Source organism: Aphelocoma coerulescens, chromosome 14 (assembly GCF_041296385.1).
Source record: "Aphelocoma coerulescens isolate FSJ_1873_10779 chromosome 14, UR_Acoe_1.0, whole genome shotgun sequence".
In the NCBI taxonomy this organism is placed as follows: Eukaryota; Metazoa; Chordata; class Aves; order Passeriformes; family Corvidae; genus Aphelocoma; species Aphelocoma coerulescens.
In genome coordinates, this window is record NC_091028.1 from 11,758,431 (window position 1) to 11,774,127 (window position 15,697).

The following is a 15,697-nucleotide window of genomic DNA, read 5'->3' on the forward strand; positions in this document are numbered from 1 at the left end:
CAGAAATGATCTCACACAGTCTTTGTACTCCAATTCCCTCGGGGAAACAGAGTGGTAAAGCTGTGGCAATCTACTGCAATCAAAGAAATCAGAAGAAATACAAATTTTGATAATTTCAGAAGTTTTCATTGTCCACTGACAGATACAAATTACAATTTGACTTATTTTATACCATTGCTGAAGAAATGGAAACATAAATTAGAGGTAGCTATGCAGTGAGATGAAGGATCCTTACACTGAAACTCTGAATACAACAGAGAATGAAAATCTGAAATAAAACTTTTGCAAACCTGGGCTCCCTGTGCTTGGACCAGAAAATTAGAGTGTACTGCAGTCCACTGAACCCCAAAAGTGCTTTTATTCTCCAGAGTTTGAATAGAAGCCAAGTACTTTTTCTGTGCTGGGGTTTCAGGGCATTGTACTGCAGACCTGTCAGTCACTGAGCCTTGAGAGCTGATTCTATTTCTGCCAGAAGCAGACACACATCTACATGTATTTAGCTCTTTAGCAGTGGGATTCTCAAACCACTGCTGGTCTTTATGAGAAATACATTGGTTTGGGCAGAAATACCAAAATTCCCATGCATATCTCTGTCTGTCTCAGTTTCTCTGTCAATTTGGGACATTCCTAGAGAAGGATCAAGTCTTCTGAAACAGCTCAAGTCCATATACAATCCCTTAATTCACAACTTGTCTTCTAAACTACAGCATCCTCCTCAAACCACTCCATGTCCCTTCACCCAACACTCAAACCAACCTCGCTCCTCCCTGCTCATAAACCACACCTGTCTTCCCTTTTCTTGCTCTGAGATTCCTGCAAGATTTCTCTTTGTTCTCTCCATGGAAGTTTTTAAACCCTTCATTTATTATGCCCTGACCACTGAACCACTGATGGAGGCTCTGTTAAGCAGGGACAAACCACCCCACCCAGTTCCTCAGCAAACACTCTGCTGGTCAGAGGCTCTGTTAAGCACTCTCTGCTCTGTGCACTGTACCAGGTATTGCCTGATTAATAAATTCTACATTCTCATATCTCCCAGATCATCACAGTGAGAAAGTCAAGGCAAATATTTAGTGTGATGTCTTGGCTCCCAGTGAAATGAATGGTGATTCTGCATTAGCATAAACAGAAACCTCAAGGTTGGTTTTCAGTGCCACAATGACATGTCTCCTGTGGGGACTTTCCAAACTGACATGGAATTGCTTTCTGGCTTTGGAAACGCTCCAGGAAAATGACAAAGGTATAAGGAGTTCTAGGCTATGACACATTCCCTGTTCAGAACTTACATAAATTGCAAATATTGGAATCACAGAATGGTTTGGGTTGGAAGAGACCTTGAAGATCACCCAGTTCCAACCTCTGCCATGTCCTGCAAGGACACCTTCTACTATCCCAGGTTGCTCCAAGCCCTGTGAGGATCAACAACTGCTCACTTTTCTCTTCATTTTACCCACGTAAGATACTCCTGGGAGCACAGAGTCACTTTGGAGATTCAGAGGTTATCAGAATGAAGTTCTGGTTTCTACCAGGACTGTTAAGGCAGACATTATCTGAAGTCTCTACTCACCTTGTATCCTTGGTTGATGCCGTTGATGAACTGCTGGGGTGGAGGGTTCCAGAGGAACTGGATGGTTGTGGAATTCACGGCTTCGACCTGCACGTTCTGAGGTGGAGCTGTGGGCACTGCTCCCAGGCAGCAGAGAGGGAACAAGATAAAACAGAGTGGATAGGGAATGAGGGGAAAAAGGAGAAAAATGAACACAGAACCAATGAGCGTCACTCACAAGTCACAGAGTAATAACAACCTTGAGAGAGGGATGCACTTCCCCTGGAACAGCAGTGATTTGGAAAGCTGGGTAATTGGGTTAATTTCTCATCCTGTATCGGAGACTCCTTCAAGGGGAGGAGAAGAAATGGTTTCTGCAGCTTAATATCCTGCAGAGGAGTTTCTCAGAAAGACTTGAGGCAGAAGCCACATCAGGACAGGTGAGCACAGCTCTTTCAGTCATCCTTGAGTGCACTGAGAATGAACAGTTTCTGAGAGAAATTTCTTGAGTCCTTTAATGCTACTCAATTCCCCAGATCAAACAACAAAACACAGAGTTTGCACAATTAAGGTTCTAATTGTGAATTATAATCTGGCAACAGCATCTGTTTATTATTTACTGCTGCTTAAAGAACTAGGACCAGTCATATCACATGGAATGAAGATTTTTCTTGGGAATTGGGAAATGTTCTCATTTTATCTTGATATGATATACATTCATGTATATTGAATTGATTATATATATATATCCTGAGCCAATACATCCTCTAATCTACTAAAAGTTGCATAAACATTTTATGCCAAGGATTTAATTAGACAGATGTTTTCTCAATACAAAAGAAAGCAAGTAACATAAAGGCATGCTGCCTTCAAACAACCAAAAATAGCACTTAAATATTTCGCCTTTTAATAAAATGTCTCATTCCAAGCAATTTCTTCAATTTACTGCTTTAAGATGCCATTTCTATAGTTCTCAGAGAAAAGAATATTAATAGACAGGTCTATTTTTTCTGAAATTACCAAGCTTATAGTAATTTTAAGAAGAAAACTACTATCTGAGTACAAAAAAATGGACTAAGACACTTGAAATCCTATAAAATAAGCTTAATAATGCTTCAAAAATATCACTATTGACAGCCATGTGCATTTGTATGCTATGAAAGAGGAACTATCCACAAGTGGTTTTGAAGCCTGGAAGGCTTTGTTCCTTCTGCTTCCAAGGGAAAATTTCTACCAAAGCCCAATGATCTGTGCTTCTAAGGAGTATCCACAATTCCCACTGAGAAATGGTGGTTTCCTTCACACTTTTCAAAAACAGGGCAGAAACTTCTAAAGTCTCAAACTACTTTTTGGGAGATCAGTCTTTGTGTGGAAAAGAAATGATGAAAAGAAGTTCAAAAAGGCAAAGCTGCCCCTTTTTCCACCAAAATTATTATTTGTTTGGAAGAGACATAAATGGGCATTATTTTTAACTGGTGCACACACTACAGTAAGACAGGACAGTGCACACTTATCATAGACATGCACAGCCCAGAAATATCAACATAGAAGAATGGAGAAATCCTCAAGGCTGTCAGGTTTGAAATGACAAGAACATCCACTCCCATGCCCTCTCTGTCACTAAAATTCCCTGAAGATTCTGCCCTGGCTCCACAACTTCCCTCTGCACACTTTTTTAACCTCAGTAGCTGTGTATTAGTCAGAACTTTCTTGCCCTAATTTAAAACTTGATGTCACAATTTATGAACTATGCATAATTATTGAGTTCTGGAAGCAGAGTTTATCTGATAGTACTCTAAATTTTCATGAGAATCCAGGTCCTACTTCCTGCCATGTATCATAATTCCCTGTGTGCTTTTAGAAGGTTATACTATTATCTGAATGACCTGTAGACATCATAAAGTTTTTGTAGTTAAGAGATTCACCAAATCATCCTGAGATACAGTCATAAATATTAAAGTCACTCTGCAGTCATAATGAGTTGCTTTGGCTACAGTCCCCCACTAAATGCATTTTTTTTTATTCACGTTCTTGATGAAACTGTTTATGAGCCACAAGATATATTTGAATCTACTTTTGTGTGCAATACCTCACATAATTAATGGTTAACACGCATAAAATTTTTTAGAAGACGAAATTCTTACTTTTCTGCATATTTGCATATTCAGATATTGTAAGTGCCAGAGATTTGTTACTGCAGAAGAAAATTGTATTACACGTCTTCATGTTATTTTGTTATCAGAAAGTCACCAGGATATCACTGATAGATTCATCTCCTCCTGTCAGGAAGGCTAAATCAGCTGAGCATCATCAAGCTCCAAGTTTTCATTTGTGGTCCTCACAGTCCTCAAGAAAGCTCAGGCAAACACTTGAGGATGGGTTTACTACAGTTTTAGGAATGTGGATAACCAAATGCCTTAGTTATTTTTTTTAAAAAGGGAAATATATTTTGTTCTTTAGGAGATAATTTCCTGAAACAAGAATATGTGGTCACAGCAGAGCAAGTACCTGCTGCAATATGAAAAATGGTAAAAATTAAGAACAGAAAGCATAAAACCTTCAGAACGTTGAAAATCATGAAAATCACAATTCCTCCTTGGATATCTTTATTGAAAAATCAACATCTGCATCTCAATTAATACATTTAAAAGAGGGAAAGAACATTGTCCATCTGATATGCATAAGCTTAATTATACTGCAGAAGGCATAATGTAATACATTTTTATAATTTTAATCAGTAAAATATTGGCATTATAATCTCAAATTTACTTCAAAGTGCCAGTATAAAATTCTCCTTTTATGTCCTGATATTAAAGACTTCCTTGGGTATCTGAGCAGTTCTGCATTTAAAAAAGAAAAGAAGTTTGAAGGAAGCTAAATCAGAATTGACCTTCTGGTCACTTCAAAACTCAAATACTTTTCCAAGATCATGGAAAGTAACTTACTGAAGCTGTGGCTGTCTGCACAAAGGATTTTCTAATTTAGTGGTAGATCTATGTCCTCTTCCGACAAATTTGTTGTCAAGCTGTACAGAAGCTGCCAATGTCAAACAGGTGTTTCAAGAGCAATCCCCAAGTATTTACACTCTCAGCTTTTAAACCTGTTCTTCATCATGTTTGCAAGTATTCCAAAGCCATCTCACAGTGGAGATCCATCTGGGAGCCATCTCAGAGCTGCAGATCAAATTGGTCAGACACAACCAACTGTTACTTTCCTCCCGATAAAGTTCATGTGGTTGGAAATCTACGGAGAGCTCAGCCCCTGGGACTGTGGGTTAATGTACAGCATTCCAAGTAGAAAAGGTCATGGAAGCACTCTAGATAAAAACCATTAAAAGGGTTTCACTGACAGGATAATTGAGAGGGGAGAAGGCACTGAGGTTAAGCATGTGTACATGTAATTATTCTGTCTCTAGCCATGTGCAAACAGCATGTAAATCCCACAGAGTTCCTGACGGCCAGACTCCTGCTCCTAAATATAGATCTTCAACACAGGCTTGGAAAAAAGGCTCTTCTGGAGCTCCTCACCTTCGAGGTGGCAGCTTGCCTGTCTCAGGCAGGCTCGTGGAACTGCAGGTTTTCCTCTAGGTGAGGATTTGGTTGCTCCTTTAATGCACCAGCTCGAGGTGCTGAGCTGCACATCCCGTGGGAGCGGTAGGGATGTGGAGGTTTGTAATTCCTCCTCTGAAGCCTCTTCCCCCTGCTCCCAGCTGGTGTTCTGGGCTGTGCTCTGAACAGCAGTGGGTGCGTAGGAAAAGTGGTCTCTGTAACTCTACACGTCTGAAAATCTGAATTCTGAAATTCAGCAGTGTGAGGTTTGGCACTGACTGATGAGTTCGGCTTCTTGTGGCTGGGAAACGCTTCCTTCCTTTCTTGCGTGTCTCTCACACAGACAAGATTTCATTTCTTTATTAGGAACTGGGGGCCAGGGGCCTCACCGAGACAGCTGCTAATTTCACCACCTTGTGAAATCACTTGAAAATAAGATAAAAAGCAGTAGATGGCAAATGACATCTAAGCAAGACAAAACCCCAGCCACTACAGCCCCAACCTGCTCCTGCACAGGAGCAGATGGGCCCAAAAGAGTCACGGGTGCTCCAAGGCTATTGGGAGGTTCCCCAAAGGAGGTGAACGAGGATCTTTAAGATATTTTTGCCAAGAAAGCCCAAGGGAAAACTAAGGAAAATATCTTTTCACGGAGATAAAACTGAATGGTTGCAGAGGACACTCTGCAATCAGGGATTCCTTTTTCAAGATTATTTCCTACATAAAGCAGGAAGCTTTCAGTTAACTGGGTTTCCTCTGGCTCTTCCACCTCAGTTATATAAATTTCTCTGATTCATCTCTTATTGCCTGAAGAAGAATCTGCTTTAGACCTGGCTAAACACATTCCTCTTGCTTTATCCTTCTCTCCATGACATCAAGACTCACTAGTCTGGTGACTGTCCCACTCTTTTATTCAGGAAGGGCTTTTGCTCAGACATTCCTGGGCTGGCAAGGTGTCCATGCATGGCAGAGAAGGGAAAACAAAACAAAATTAAACCACATGTTGAGATCTGTGAACTTTAGGACACAAGACTGGCTTTTAGGATATGCATCAAAAGAAAGACATGGCATGAAAAGGAAAACCAGAAGTGGGTTAATGTCACTGAAGAGGCTAATGGAAGCCATGTCTCTATTTGAAATCTTGCCCTGCCTAAATCTAAGGTATGGGTGGGAGTTTTTCAAAGAGAGACAGACGTTCAGAAATATTCAAAGTGGTGAGATAAAAGGGACAGAACCCAAAGTAAGGGTGGAAGCTGCTGCTTTATCAAATCAACCTGCAGAAAAAGGTAAACATGCCCAACAGTACAGAGGAGAGACAATATTTTCACCACAGAAAGATGTTTATAGCTTCACAAAGCTATTCTTACATGAAAAGGTAATGGAAAACTTCAGGTTTTCATATGGCAATGAGAAGTCCTGCAGGACACTGTTTAAATAAGTAAAATTGCCCTATGCAGAAGGCTGGCACAAATCCCTGTGAAAAGTAACATCAAAGCAAGGAACAGCTGGAGGAACTCTGATGAAGAAAGACCTATGTATACAGAGCATCAAAGGATCAGGCTGAATATCACTCTGAAAAGACTTTCAAGATTTTAGAGACAGTCAACCTGTCTGACCCCCGTGCTGGGATGTTCAGTGCTCTGCCAGTAAGTCTTTCTGACATTTTATCTCACTGACATTATGCACCAGTTTCCTCCAAGTTCAGATCCCTCAGCACCTTGTGAGCTTGGCTGCATTCTGGAAGTTGGTGATTTTCGAGGCGCTTGGAGACGCTGATTAGTTTTCAGTGGCTAAAGCAATGCCAGAGGACTAATAAGGGATTAATAGACTAGCTCCTGGTATAAATCCACAGCTTATATGGCCAGTCAATATTCCCTATGACAAAGGTGCCAATATGCTGATGTGCTCCTGCCAATGGGCTGATCTGCTCCCCAGGTTCATTTCCTCCCAGGGTCTGGCTGCACAGCACACTTGATTAGTATGAGGTGTTGCAGGTATTTTTCATCTGCAGACAGACAGGTTCTTGCCAGCCCAGCTCACATCATTTAATGCATGTCAGAGCAGAGGCAGTGGTGGTGTGGTAGTAGGAGAGGGGGATGGATGGGAGTGTGTCTTTGACATTTATCTCTGCTCGTATTAAAATCAGAATATGATTTACAAGGCAGTTTTACACATGGCTTTTTCTTACTCCTGCTGGTTTGGTTTAGGAAGAACATTCTGGAGCAAGAGCCAATCACTGGATTTTCCTTTCTTTTCCCAGCTACAATAAACATAAAGGAGCAGGGATTTGGACAGTAGCACATTACATATGGAGACTGAATATTTAACCAGTCTCAAAATTGTATTTATACCAGTCTCCCTGTTCATTTCTAAATGTAAAAAGGCTTCAAACTCTTTTTAAAACAGGACATATGCCTTTGGTGAACCCAGCAAGGTTCTTTAGGAGGTGGCAGCATCCATGAAGTAGTTATTAACAGCTATTAGCAAATACCAATATGAAATAAATCAGAAATATCCAGTTTTTCTTCCACGTCTACCCAGCATTGAGGAATTACATGAAGCCAAAGAGGCCATTGCAGGTTGGCCTGCAGTCGAAACACTCCTGCTGATTAACATGAATGCAGGACTGACTGCACCTAATTTATAGCAGAGGATTTATACCCTTATAAATGACAACAGACAGCCAATCAATAAAGGATGATAATAACTGCACATAATATCAAGGGAAATTAGAGTCAATTACAGGGTTTAAGAAAAAAGAGTGTGAAGTCCAAACCTGGGCCTTAATAGATGGAAGGTTAAGGTGCTATGATAGCTTAAAATGTGCAAATAAACAAGGTAATGAATTACAAGCATAATCACAAAAGGGATTCAAATTCTGTGTGCGCAAACCAATTCTCTGCAGAGCTAGGGTCTTTAGTGGGATAGAAAACATTAATCCTGGCTGCAAGGAGAAGACTTCAAGAAAAACATTTCAAGGTCTGCTATAAATACTTCTAGAATGAGCTTGAGTGTGCCTAGGCTCCTCTAAACTATGAGACTTTACATGCCCTAAGACAAAATATAGATAGTTCTTTCTCTAGCTGTTGTGGTTAATTAGTGTTGCATATGAACAATCTTTCCTTAAAGATCTCCCTACACCTCAAACTGTATCTAATCATGTTATAACATACTCCTAGTAGCAATTAACAAACAACTACATCTTCTTCACTGATTGAAAATTAACTGGTGCACTGTAAATCGACAAGTTTTTAAAACAGTGTAATTGTTTCATGACCAATGAAGTAGAGTCCATGCACTGTCCAGTGCTCAGCATCCAGCACAACCCTGCAATTACAGGAATATATGGAAGCCTGAAAGACCTGGCACTTAATTATCCTGCAGATTTTTATACCAATCTAGAGGTGTAAACATGCCTTACACCAGCTGTAAAAAGTAATTACATATCCTTTTGTTGGTGTAATTTACACTCTTCTTAAAGCACTTAGAAAAGTGTGGAGGAGCTGTAGCATAAAAATCTGGGCTTTAAAGATCATTTTATCTTCCCCTTTGCAAGTATCTGTGCCATTCCTGAAACGCCTCAGAACACTTTCTGCACAGGTTGTATTTCTCTCCCTACACTCTCCTTACAATTTATTCCGTATTTCTAAAACAAGGTATCTGTGATTATCAGAACTAATGCAGCTGGTTCACTCTGTCTCCTATATTGCATATGCAGCATCTTGCATGCCTTGGCCACGATAAAACCAATTCTCTGCCATATTTTCTCTAACTCTCCTGGCAGAGTAACCTCAGCCCTCAGCTGTCACAGGTCCCATAAATCCATTCTTCAGGACCCCAGCTCTCACCAGCATTTCCATTTATTCCCTCTGCTGCAGCTGACTCTGACCTGCAAGCGTGGCAACGCATCATCACGAGGGTCAACAAAAACAGATAATTTTTGACTTCACTCCCAGCTTTTCCTACAGCAGAGATAGAGCAGAGACTCAGCTCTGCTCAGGCATTTGAAATTTGCAGGTGCTTCCTGCTCCAAGCTGTCTATCAAATTTGACTGAAGTGACCATTCATTTCCCAAGTTCTAAGGGGGGGCTGCCAGGCAGCACACCCCCCTAAGGAAACTGTGGATGATAGAGGAGATACTGGTCAGATTTGCTCACCTCCCTGCAGTGTGTACTCTGTCACGGGCCTGCTGAAGGCTCCCAGCCCAGCTCCGTTGTAAGATGCCACCTGGATTTCATACTGGGTCCAAATGATCAGGTCTTTCACTAAGCAGTAGTTGATTTCTGCACTGGTGATGTTCTTGTACTGGTACTCTCCTGGGAGGCCAGCCAGGCGATACCTACCATATGGGGAGAAAAATTAGCTGGTTAATTAGATGGTATCAATTAGAGAAAATATCCTGACTGGCAAAATAGCTTCCTTTGTAGAAAGGCAATATGCAAAGTTTTACAGCAGAATTTTACCAAGAATAATGGAATATAATCAGGAGGAACATAGCAACTCCTGATAAGACCATATCATGTTTGACTGCTATAGTATTTATAATCTGATCTCACTGAGATTACAGGCTCAGGGCTAAACAAAACGGGTATTTTATCCCGTTTTATGGTTGCAGAAAAATTACAGCTTTTTAAATGTGGCTTGTCTAGTAAAAGCTGTGATTTAGTACAAAAAAAAAGCCCAGATGTGATTTTTATCAGAGGGCTGCTGTAAATCAGCCTGAGAAATGGGTTTTTTCCTTCACTTCTGAAATCTGAAAAGGAAAAGCTCAGAGGGCTCTGACCTCCTGGAATCTGAGCCATTGGCACCCCTGGCTTCCACCAGAATAATTAAAATAAGGATAGAATACTTTAGTTGAGACTGAAGGGTTGGGTAAGCACTGGAATTTCAGGAGAAGGGCTGTGTCAAACACAGATGGGTGGTAAATATCCTGAAACTCTTTCTGCTGAGACATGAGAAGTTGAAACACCGAACGTGTTTTCCCATGTAAAAACTGTATTCCAGAAAACAGAGCCCCTTTGATGTGTCTCTTCAGGCCAACAAACTACAGAGAAGAACTAAATTATAGAAAACAAACAAACCTTGCAAATCTGTGAATGTGAATAATACTGTTTGCTTTCCTTCCTTTAGGAAAGTGGTACAGTGGATGCTCACAATATGCTAATTCACAAAAAATCAGAAACACAGAGGCCAAATAGGGCCTCTAGACATTACTATTCCATGGAAAAGACAAATATGGAAACATTTGTATTTTTATTCACCACACCACTTTTATGCACTCTTAGCCATCCTTTGCTTCACTGATATCACCAGAAGTTTATTGACACAGAACAATTTCATTGACATCTTACAGAGAGATTTTAAATTCATCAAAGTTAAATTGGTGCAAGGTTTATGACTAGACAACTTCATGTGTTTCAGCCAGAGATTTTTGTTCTAAAGTCTTCCTATAATGAGATCAGTTCTTAATCACTGACAACGCCTCTATTTTCTGCTGCTCGCCTGACCATCCTTTAGCTCACTTAATATCTGTAATGCTACACTGGTGTGATTCCATTTATGAAATATAAATGGAAATAAAGAAATACCAGCCCTTAGCTGAGTTTATTGAATTTCTTGCTCTCCCGTTCTCTCTCTCACCTCCTGGGCAGGGTGTGTGCTCCCCAGCAAGTCAGTTCTTATTGCAGCAATGTTTTGCCTCCTACCCAGCAGACAAGGTGTCTGTGCTCCTGTGATTTAATCTGTTATGCTGTTAGCATGGCAGACCCCTAAATGCAATACTGGCAGTGAGAAAAAGGGCAGAGGAAGGAGGCCGGTTCAGAAATGTCATGTCTTCATGATTTTTCTCACCATGGACTTTGATGTATACTCCACACGACTTGTGCAGTGCACCTTCACTTTTAAAGATCAGGTGTTCCATCAATTTAGCATCTTGCATGTCTTGAGCTGTGGGTCTCTGGGATTCCTGGTGCTTTTCACTCTGCTACAGCCTGATTCTGCAGAAGTCAGTGCAGGGACACTGTTCTTCAGTGCATATTGCTGTGACCACACAATTCAACTTGGAAGAACAGCCTGGTTTATTACCTGGGACAGTTGTGCTTTTATGTGATAATCTTAAATTCCTGTTGAATAAATGGTTTCTCTGCTCTTTTACAAGAAAAAGCAGGTAGGCACCAAAAACGTTCACAGATTGAACATAATGAATATGATCAGCATTAAAGTGGAAAGAGACGTTACATCAAGGTCAATTATGCAGATAAATACTGTAAAATTACCAAAGTTACACATTATTGGAAATGCTGTATGGAGAACACAGCACAAATTGCCAGAAGTAGGAGGCTATGGGGTTGCTTTTTAAAGGACTTGATGCTGAGACTGGGAAAGACTCACTGGGAATACCTAAGGGACTAATCCTACCACTGGGGAGACCAGCTTGAAAGGAGGAAGTGTATAAACCCTGTGCAGATGGGTACCCAAGGCACAGTACAAGGTTCTCTCTGCAGGCAGAAGTTAAAACATCTTTCCTCACTGATGGCTGGCACAGCTCTCAAATGGAGCCCAGCCCTCAAACCTTGCACCAACAGCCCTTGCACGAGGGGCTCACCTCTGTTAACAGGCTCTGTGCAGGGGACAGGGACATGAACAGACTCAACTCTGCCTGCAGACAGAGGGAACTTTCCAGGGCTATTTTGGGAGCTCACCAACACTGTTAACACGACAAAAGCCTTTCCATCCATGCCAGCAAAAGTAGGAGCACAGCATGAACAGGATGTTGGCATTTAAACTGCAGCATTTAGTTCTCTTTCACAGATCTGGAGGACAGTGCATTAAAAATGCCAGCAGCCTGCCCACAGGAGGCTGTAACCATCACTTGGAAATATGTCAGTGGCTGGGAGTTTCCCACAAAAACTCTAATTTAGGTAATGTTTCCCTCACTAGAGGTGTGGCCCTAGCTGGCTGCTAGCACTGCAGGGTATGGGGGATGCCAGATGAGCAGTAAGCTGTAGTGGAATTGGGTAGGAGTGAATACTGAGTCCCAAAAAATTACCTAAGGGAAATGCTCTGCAAAGTGTCTCAAGTGTGGTAACACCCTTTCCAACACAACAAATCCTGTGTAAGCAGCCAAACTAGGTGTATGCAGGATTCCCAGTTACCTGCCTGAATGTGTTTCTCATTAATAAATACAGACAGGGCTGAAAGGATCTTTCTCAACTGGCTGATTTTCAAAACCAAACCAAGGTCTGCCACGACACATCTGACCTGTCATTCCCTCTCTCCATTTTGTTTGGCACAAAACTGAAGTTTATTGATTCTTTTGTTGCTCCTCCATGGGCAGGAGCCCTGTTGTGTCTTTGATAAATTTAATTAACCTTTCAAGCAGGGAGCTGAGCTTGTAATAAGCAAATATACATCTGCATAGTCTGCACTGTGCCTGGCTTCCCACGTGAAGACTTACATTACTCGGTGCTTCACTTCCCCTTGGAAATGGAATAAAAGGATATTGTGAGTCTCCACAGGGAGCTGGTCCTTTGGAGCAGCTGATGCAGCCCCCACACTCTCTAGGCCAGAATTTAAGTGGCTGCAGCCTTGTGACCCCTTGAAGAGTTGTCATGTTCTCATATGTAACAAAGCAGGGCAGCCTCAGTGTTTGCAAACAATAACTAATATCTTCAATTCAATTAGAGATAGCTTTTATTACACTCTGACACCATTTGAACTCCCTTGTGCACACCTGGACCTACCTCTGGGCTTTCCAGGTTAGGAAAGGACTTACCTTAGGATGTAGCCATGAAGAACTCCATTGTGCTCACTCTCAGGAGGAGGCTGCCACTGGACCATGATGGACTGATTGGTTCTCCCACTGGCCACGATATTTTTAGGGGGAGCACTGGGGGGCTCCTCAGGTAGCATCAACCTAAGTACAAAAGAATGTGATGGACATGAGTGTTGAAAGAAATCATAAATAACAGTCTATTTCCCGTACCCACTCCAAGTGAACCACTTTCTTTTATCACAGTCTGATGACTAGAAAGAAATATAACGCTGATCAAACTGCTGAAGACATGCATGAAATAGTTACAACAAATCAACATAATAGGAAATCAGTTAAGCAAGCAACAAGACAGACAGCTGAGGTAACCCTATTCTCTCAGAATCACCCAGGCTGCTACAACTCTTTAAAAAGATTACAAGCCTGAATGAGTAAGAGCTCAGGTCCAGTGTCTGTGACTCCTTCCAAATTGTTTCTTTCAGCTCTTTCAATATTTTTCATATCAAACTCACACATTTTGAAAAAGCCATTTAGAGTTCAGCTGTTCTGCAATTCAAGCTCGCAGCAAGCTTTGGTTCACAGAAGAAGGGGGATGCATTTGAAACTAAATATGATGAAGCCATCCTTCTCTGTCACATCTGGGTGAATTCCAGAAGTGGCATTGCCATGACAGGGTGAGGGCTGTACTCCTTCCTGGGCTAACTACTGGGGCTTAGCACAAGAGCAAAATATCATTTCCAAGATTCTGCTCAACTGATACTCTGGAAGTATGAGGACACCTCTCCCATGAAGTGCTGATCTCCTGCATCCCCCAAATGCCATCATCCCCACTCTCCAGAGGCCTGGGAAATGGCAACTTCTCCATCTCCCAAAAACTGTGCAAATGATTATTTGATTCCTTCATTCACAACCAGCATTTTTTCCCTCCTGAGGCTGCTGTCCCTTTAGCACACAGATACTGTCATTACCTGCTGGTCTCAGTGCTGTACCGGCCCTTTCCCACCTGGTTCACAGCACACACCCTGAACTGGTAGGTCCTGGCTGGAGTGAGGCCACTCACAGTGACACCGGTCATCTTCGGGTCAAGGTTGGAGAGGTGAACCTTCCAGGGAGAATCTGGTGGAAAAATTTGCATGGGAAAAAAAGAAAAAAGATGAAAGTGCTTGTCAAAAGCCCTGCAGAAGTGAGAAAATGCCTCTGACTGCTCAGAGCTCTTTGTGCTTGTTTCCCTCAGAGGAACTTTGGGAAGACGTTTCTTTTCAGCAGAAGAAACCTTCCTGTCAGCCCACACGGCTATGCAGATTGCACATTTGTCTACTGGAAAGTGATGCTGCACATGTCATGGCATAATAAATAAAAACTATATTCATTAACATTTTAATAAAAGAGGAAACAAGCATGATAAAGACAGATGGGCTATGTATTTCACAACCCATCTGTTTGGCAGGCCATCACACCACCACACCCATGAGTGGCTCTGGTGGAAGGATTCTAATGAAATTCACAGTCAGTTTGGAATATCTTCCTACCCAGCTTGTAAGCAGGTGTAGAGCGTGACTGTCTCTGCCAAATCAGCCCTTTGCTGCAAGACCTGAGAAAGCTTCTGCTGCTGATTCTACGTGTCTGCAATTCTTTTTTTTCCCTAGTGATAGTATTCAGCATGGAATCTAATTGCCCTAGGAAGATTCCCTGGTAGAAAGAGCCCTGGCAGCACTCTAAACCCCTTGCTGTCAGTTCACATTCTTGCCATACCGAGCTCCTCTGATGCCCAAATTACATTTACAAGTTTTCAAAGAGGTCAGAAATGAAACATGTTGAAAATTAAATATTCTGACTTCTTCTCTGCATAGCCTGGTGTCACACTTTCTCCCTGAAGTCATGACTGAAATAGTCAGTGAGAGGTGACATTTGGTCTGTGTTGCAACACTACAGCAGTGGAATCAGCCAATTTGAAGATTTGCTCAGTTTTTAAATAATACCAGCTGTTTTCATGCTCCCTGCTCAAAATTACTAACACTTCTGGAAATTGCTGAGGAGCTCACTGTAGATTTTGGCAACGTTATCTGTGCATGTTGCTCATCAGAAGTGCATCGTGGCTCCTGGCAGGTCACCTCAACGTCTGCCTGAAAATGAAGATGAGATGTCCCAAATGTGGAAGGCTGCTAAACTTCACACCAAGACAGAAGCACTCATTTTGTGCTTTTCTGGCAGATTCCTTAGCAAGTTTAAGTCCTCGAGGGTGTGATGCCAGTTGGGCTATAAACACTGCATCTTCAAATTACTCCAAACGTATTTATTCCAGTAAGGGCCTTGCCAGAATAAAGTCTTTTTTAACAGGAAAACTGACACAGCAGAATACTGGGAATGCTGGAGAGGGACATTTGCACAGCAGGCAAGGTCTGTCCTTGCCAATTGTTGATTTACCAACAGCCACTTTGGCTGCAAGATCTTGATGCCAATTTATCTTAGCTGAACATTGAATTTCTTTTAGCAAGCCCTTAGAGGAAGTACACCTGTGCCACCTAGAAAAGCATTGCTTAGGAGTTTTTTGCACCCTAGCTCCTTCTGAATTTTCACAGGCTTCCCTCGAGACTTCCCCAACAGCCTTGTTATGGCCAGAGTGCACAGCAACAAATCAAGGAAAGCTGAAGTTAAGGTGTGGCTGACCTCATGCACTGCCTGAAGAAACTTCCTGAGGAAAATGGAAGAGCAGACACCAAGAGGGGAGTGAAATACCCTTGTATGAGCTACTTGGGCAGTGGTCCGTTTCCTAGAGCATTTCGTTTGTTTACTGCCAGTGTAAACATCACCTGAGAGTGCTTAACCCAAGCAGCT

The 15,697-nt window shown here is 41.8% G+C and overlaps 1 protein-coding gene across 3 annotated transcripts in view; it reads right to left on the reverse strand.

Moving 5' to 3' along the window:
* SDK1 (sidekick cell adhesion molecule 1) overlaps window positions 1-15,697 on the reverse strand; it is a 387,842-nt gene that overhangs the window by 105,808 nt on the left and 266,337 nt on the right. For all 3 annotated transcript variants that reach the window (XM_069030219.1, XM_069030218.1, XM_069030220.1), the window contains 4 exons: window positions 13,831-13,978; window positions 12,866-13,006; window positions 9,249-9,430; window positions 1,568-1,683 (listed from right to left, as the gene is read on the reverse strand). In XM_069030219.1, the coding sequence (XP_068886320.1) occupies window positions 1,568-1,683; window positions 9,249-9,430; window positions 12,866-13,006; window positions 13,831-13,978 (587 nt within the window). The remainder of the gene's footprint in view (window positions 1-1,567; window positions 1,684-9,248; window positions 9,431-12,865; window positions 13,007-13,830; window positions 13,979-15,697) is intronic.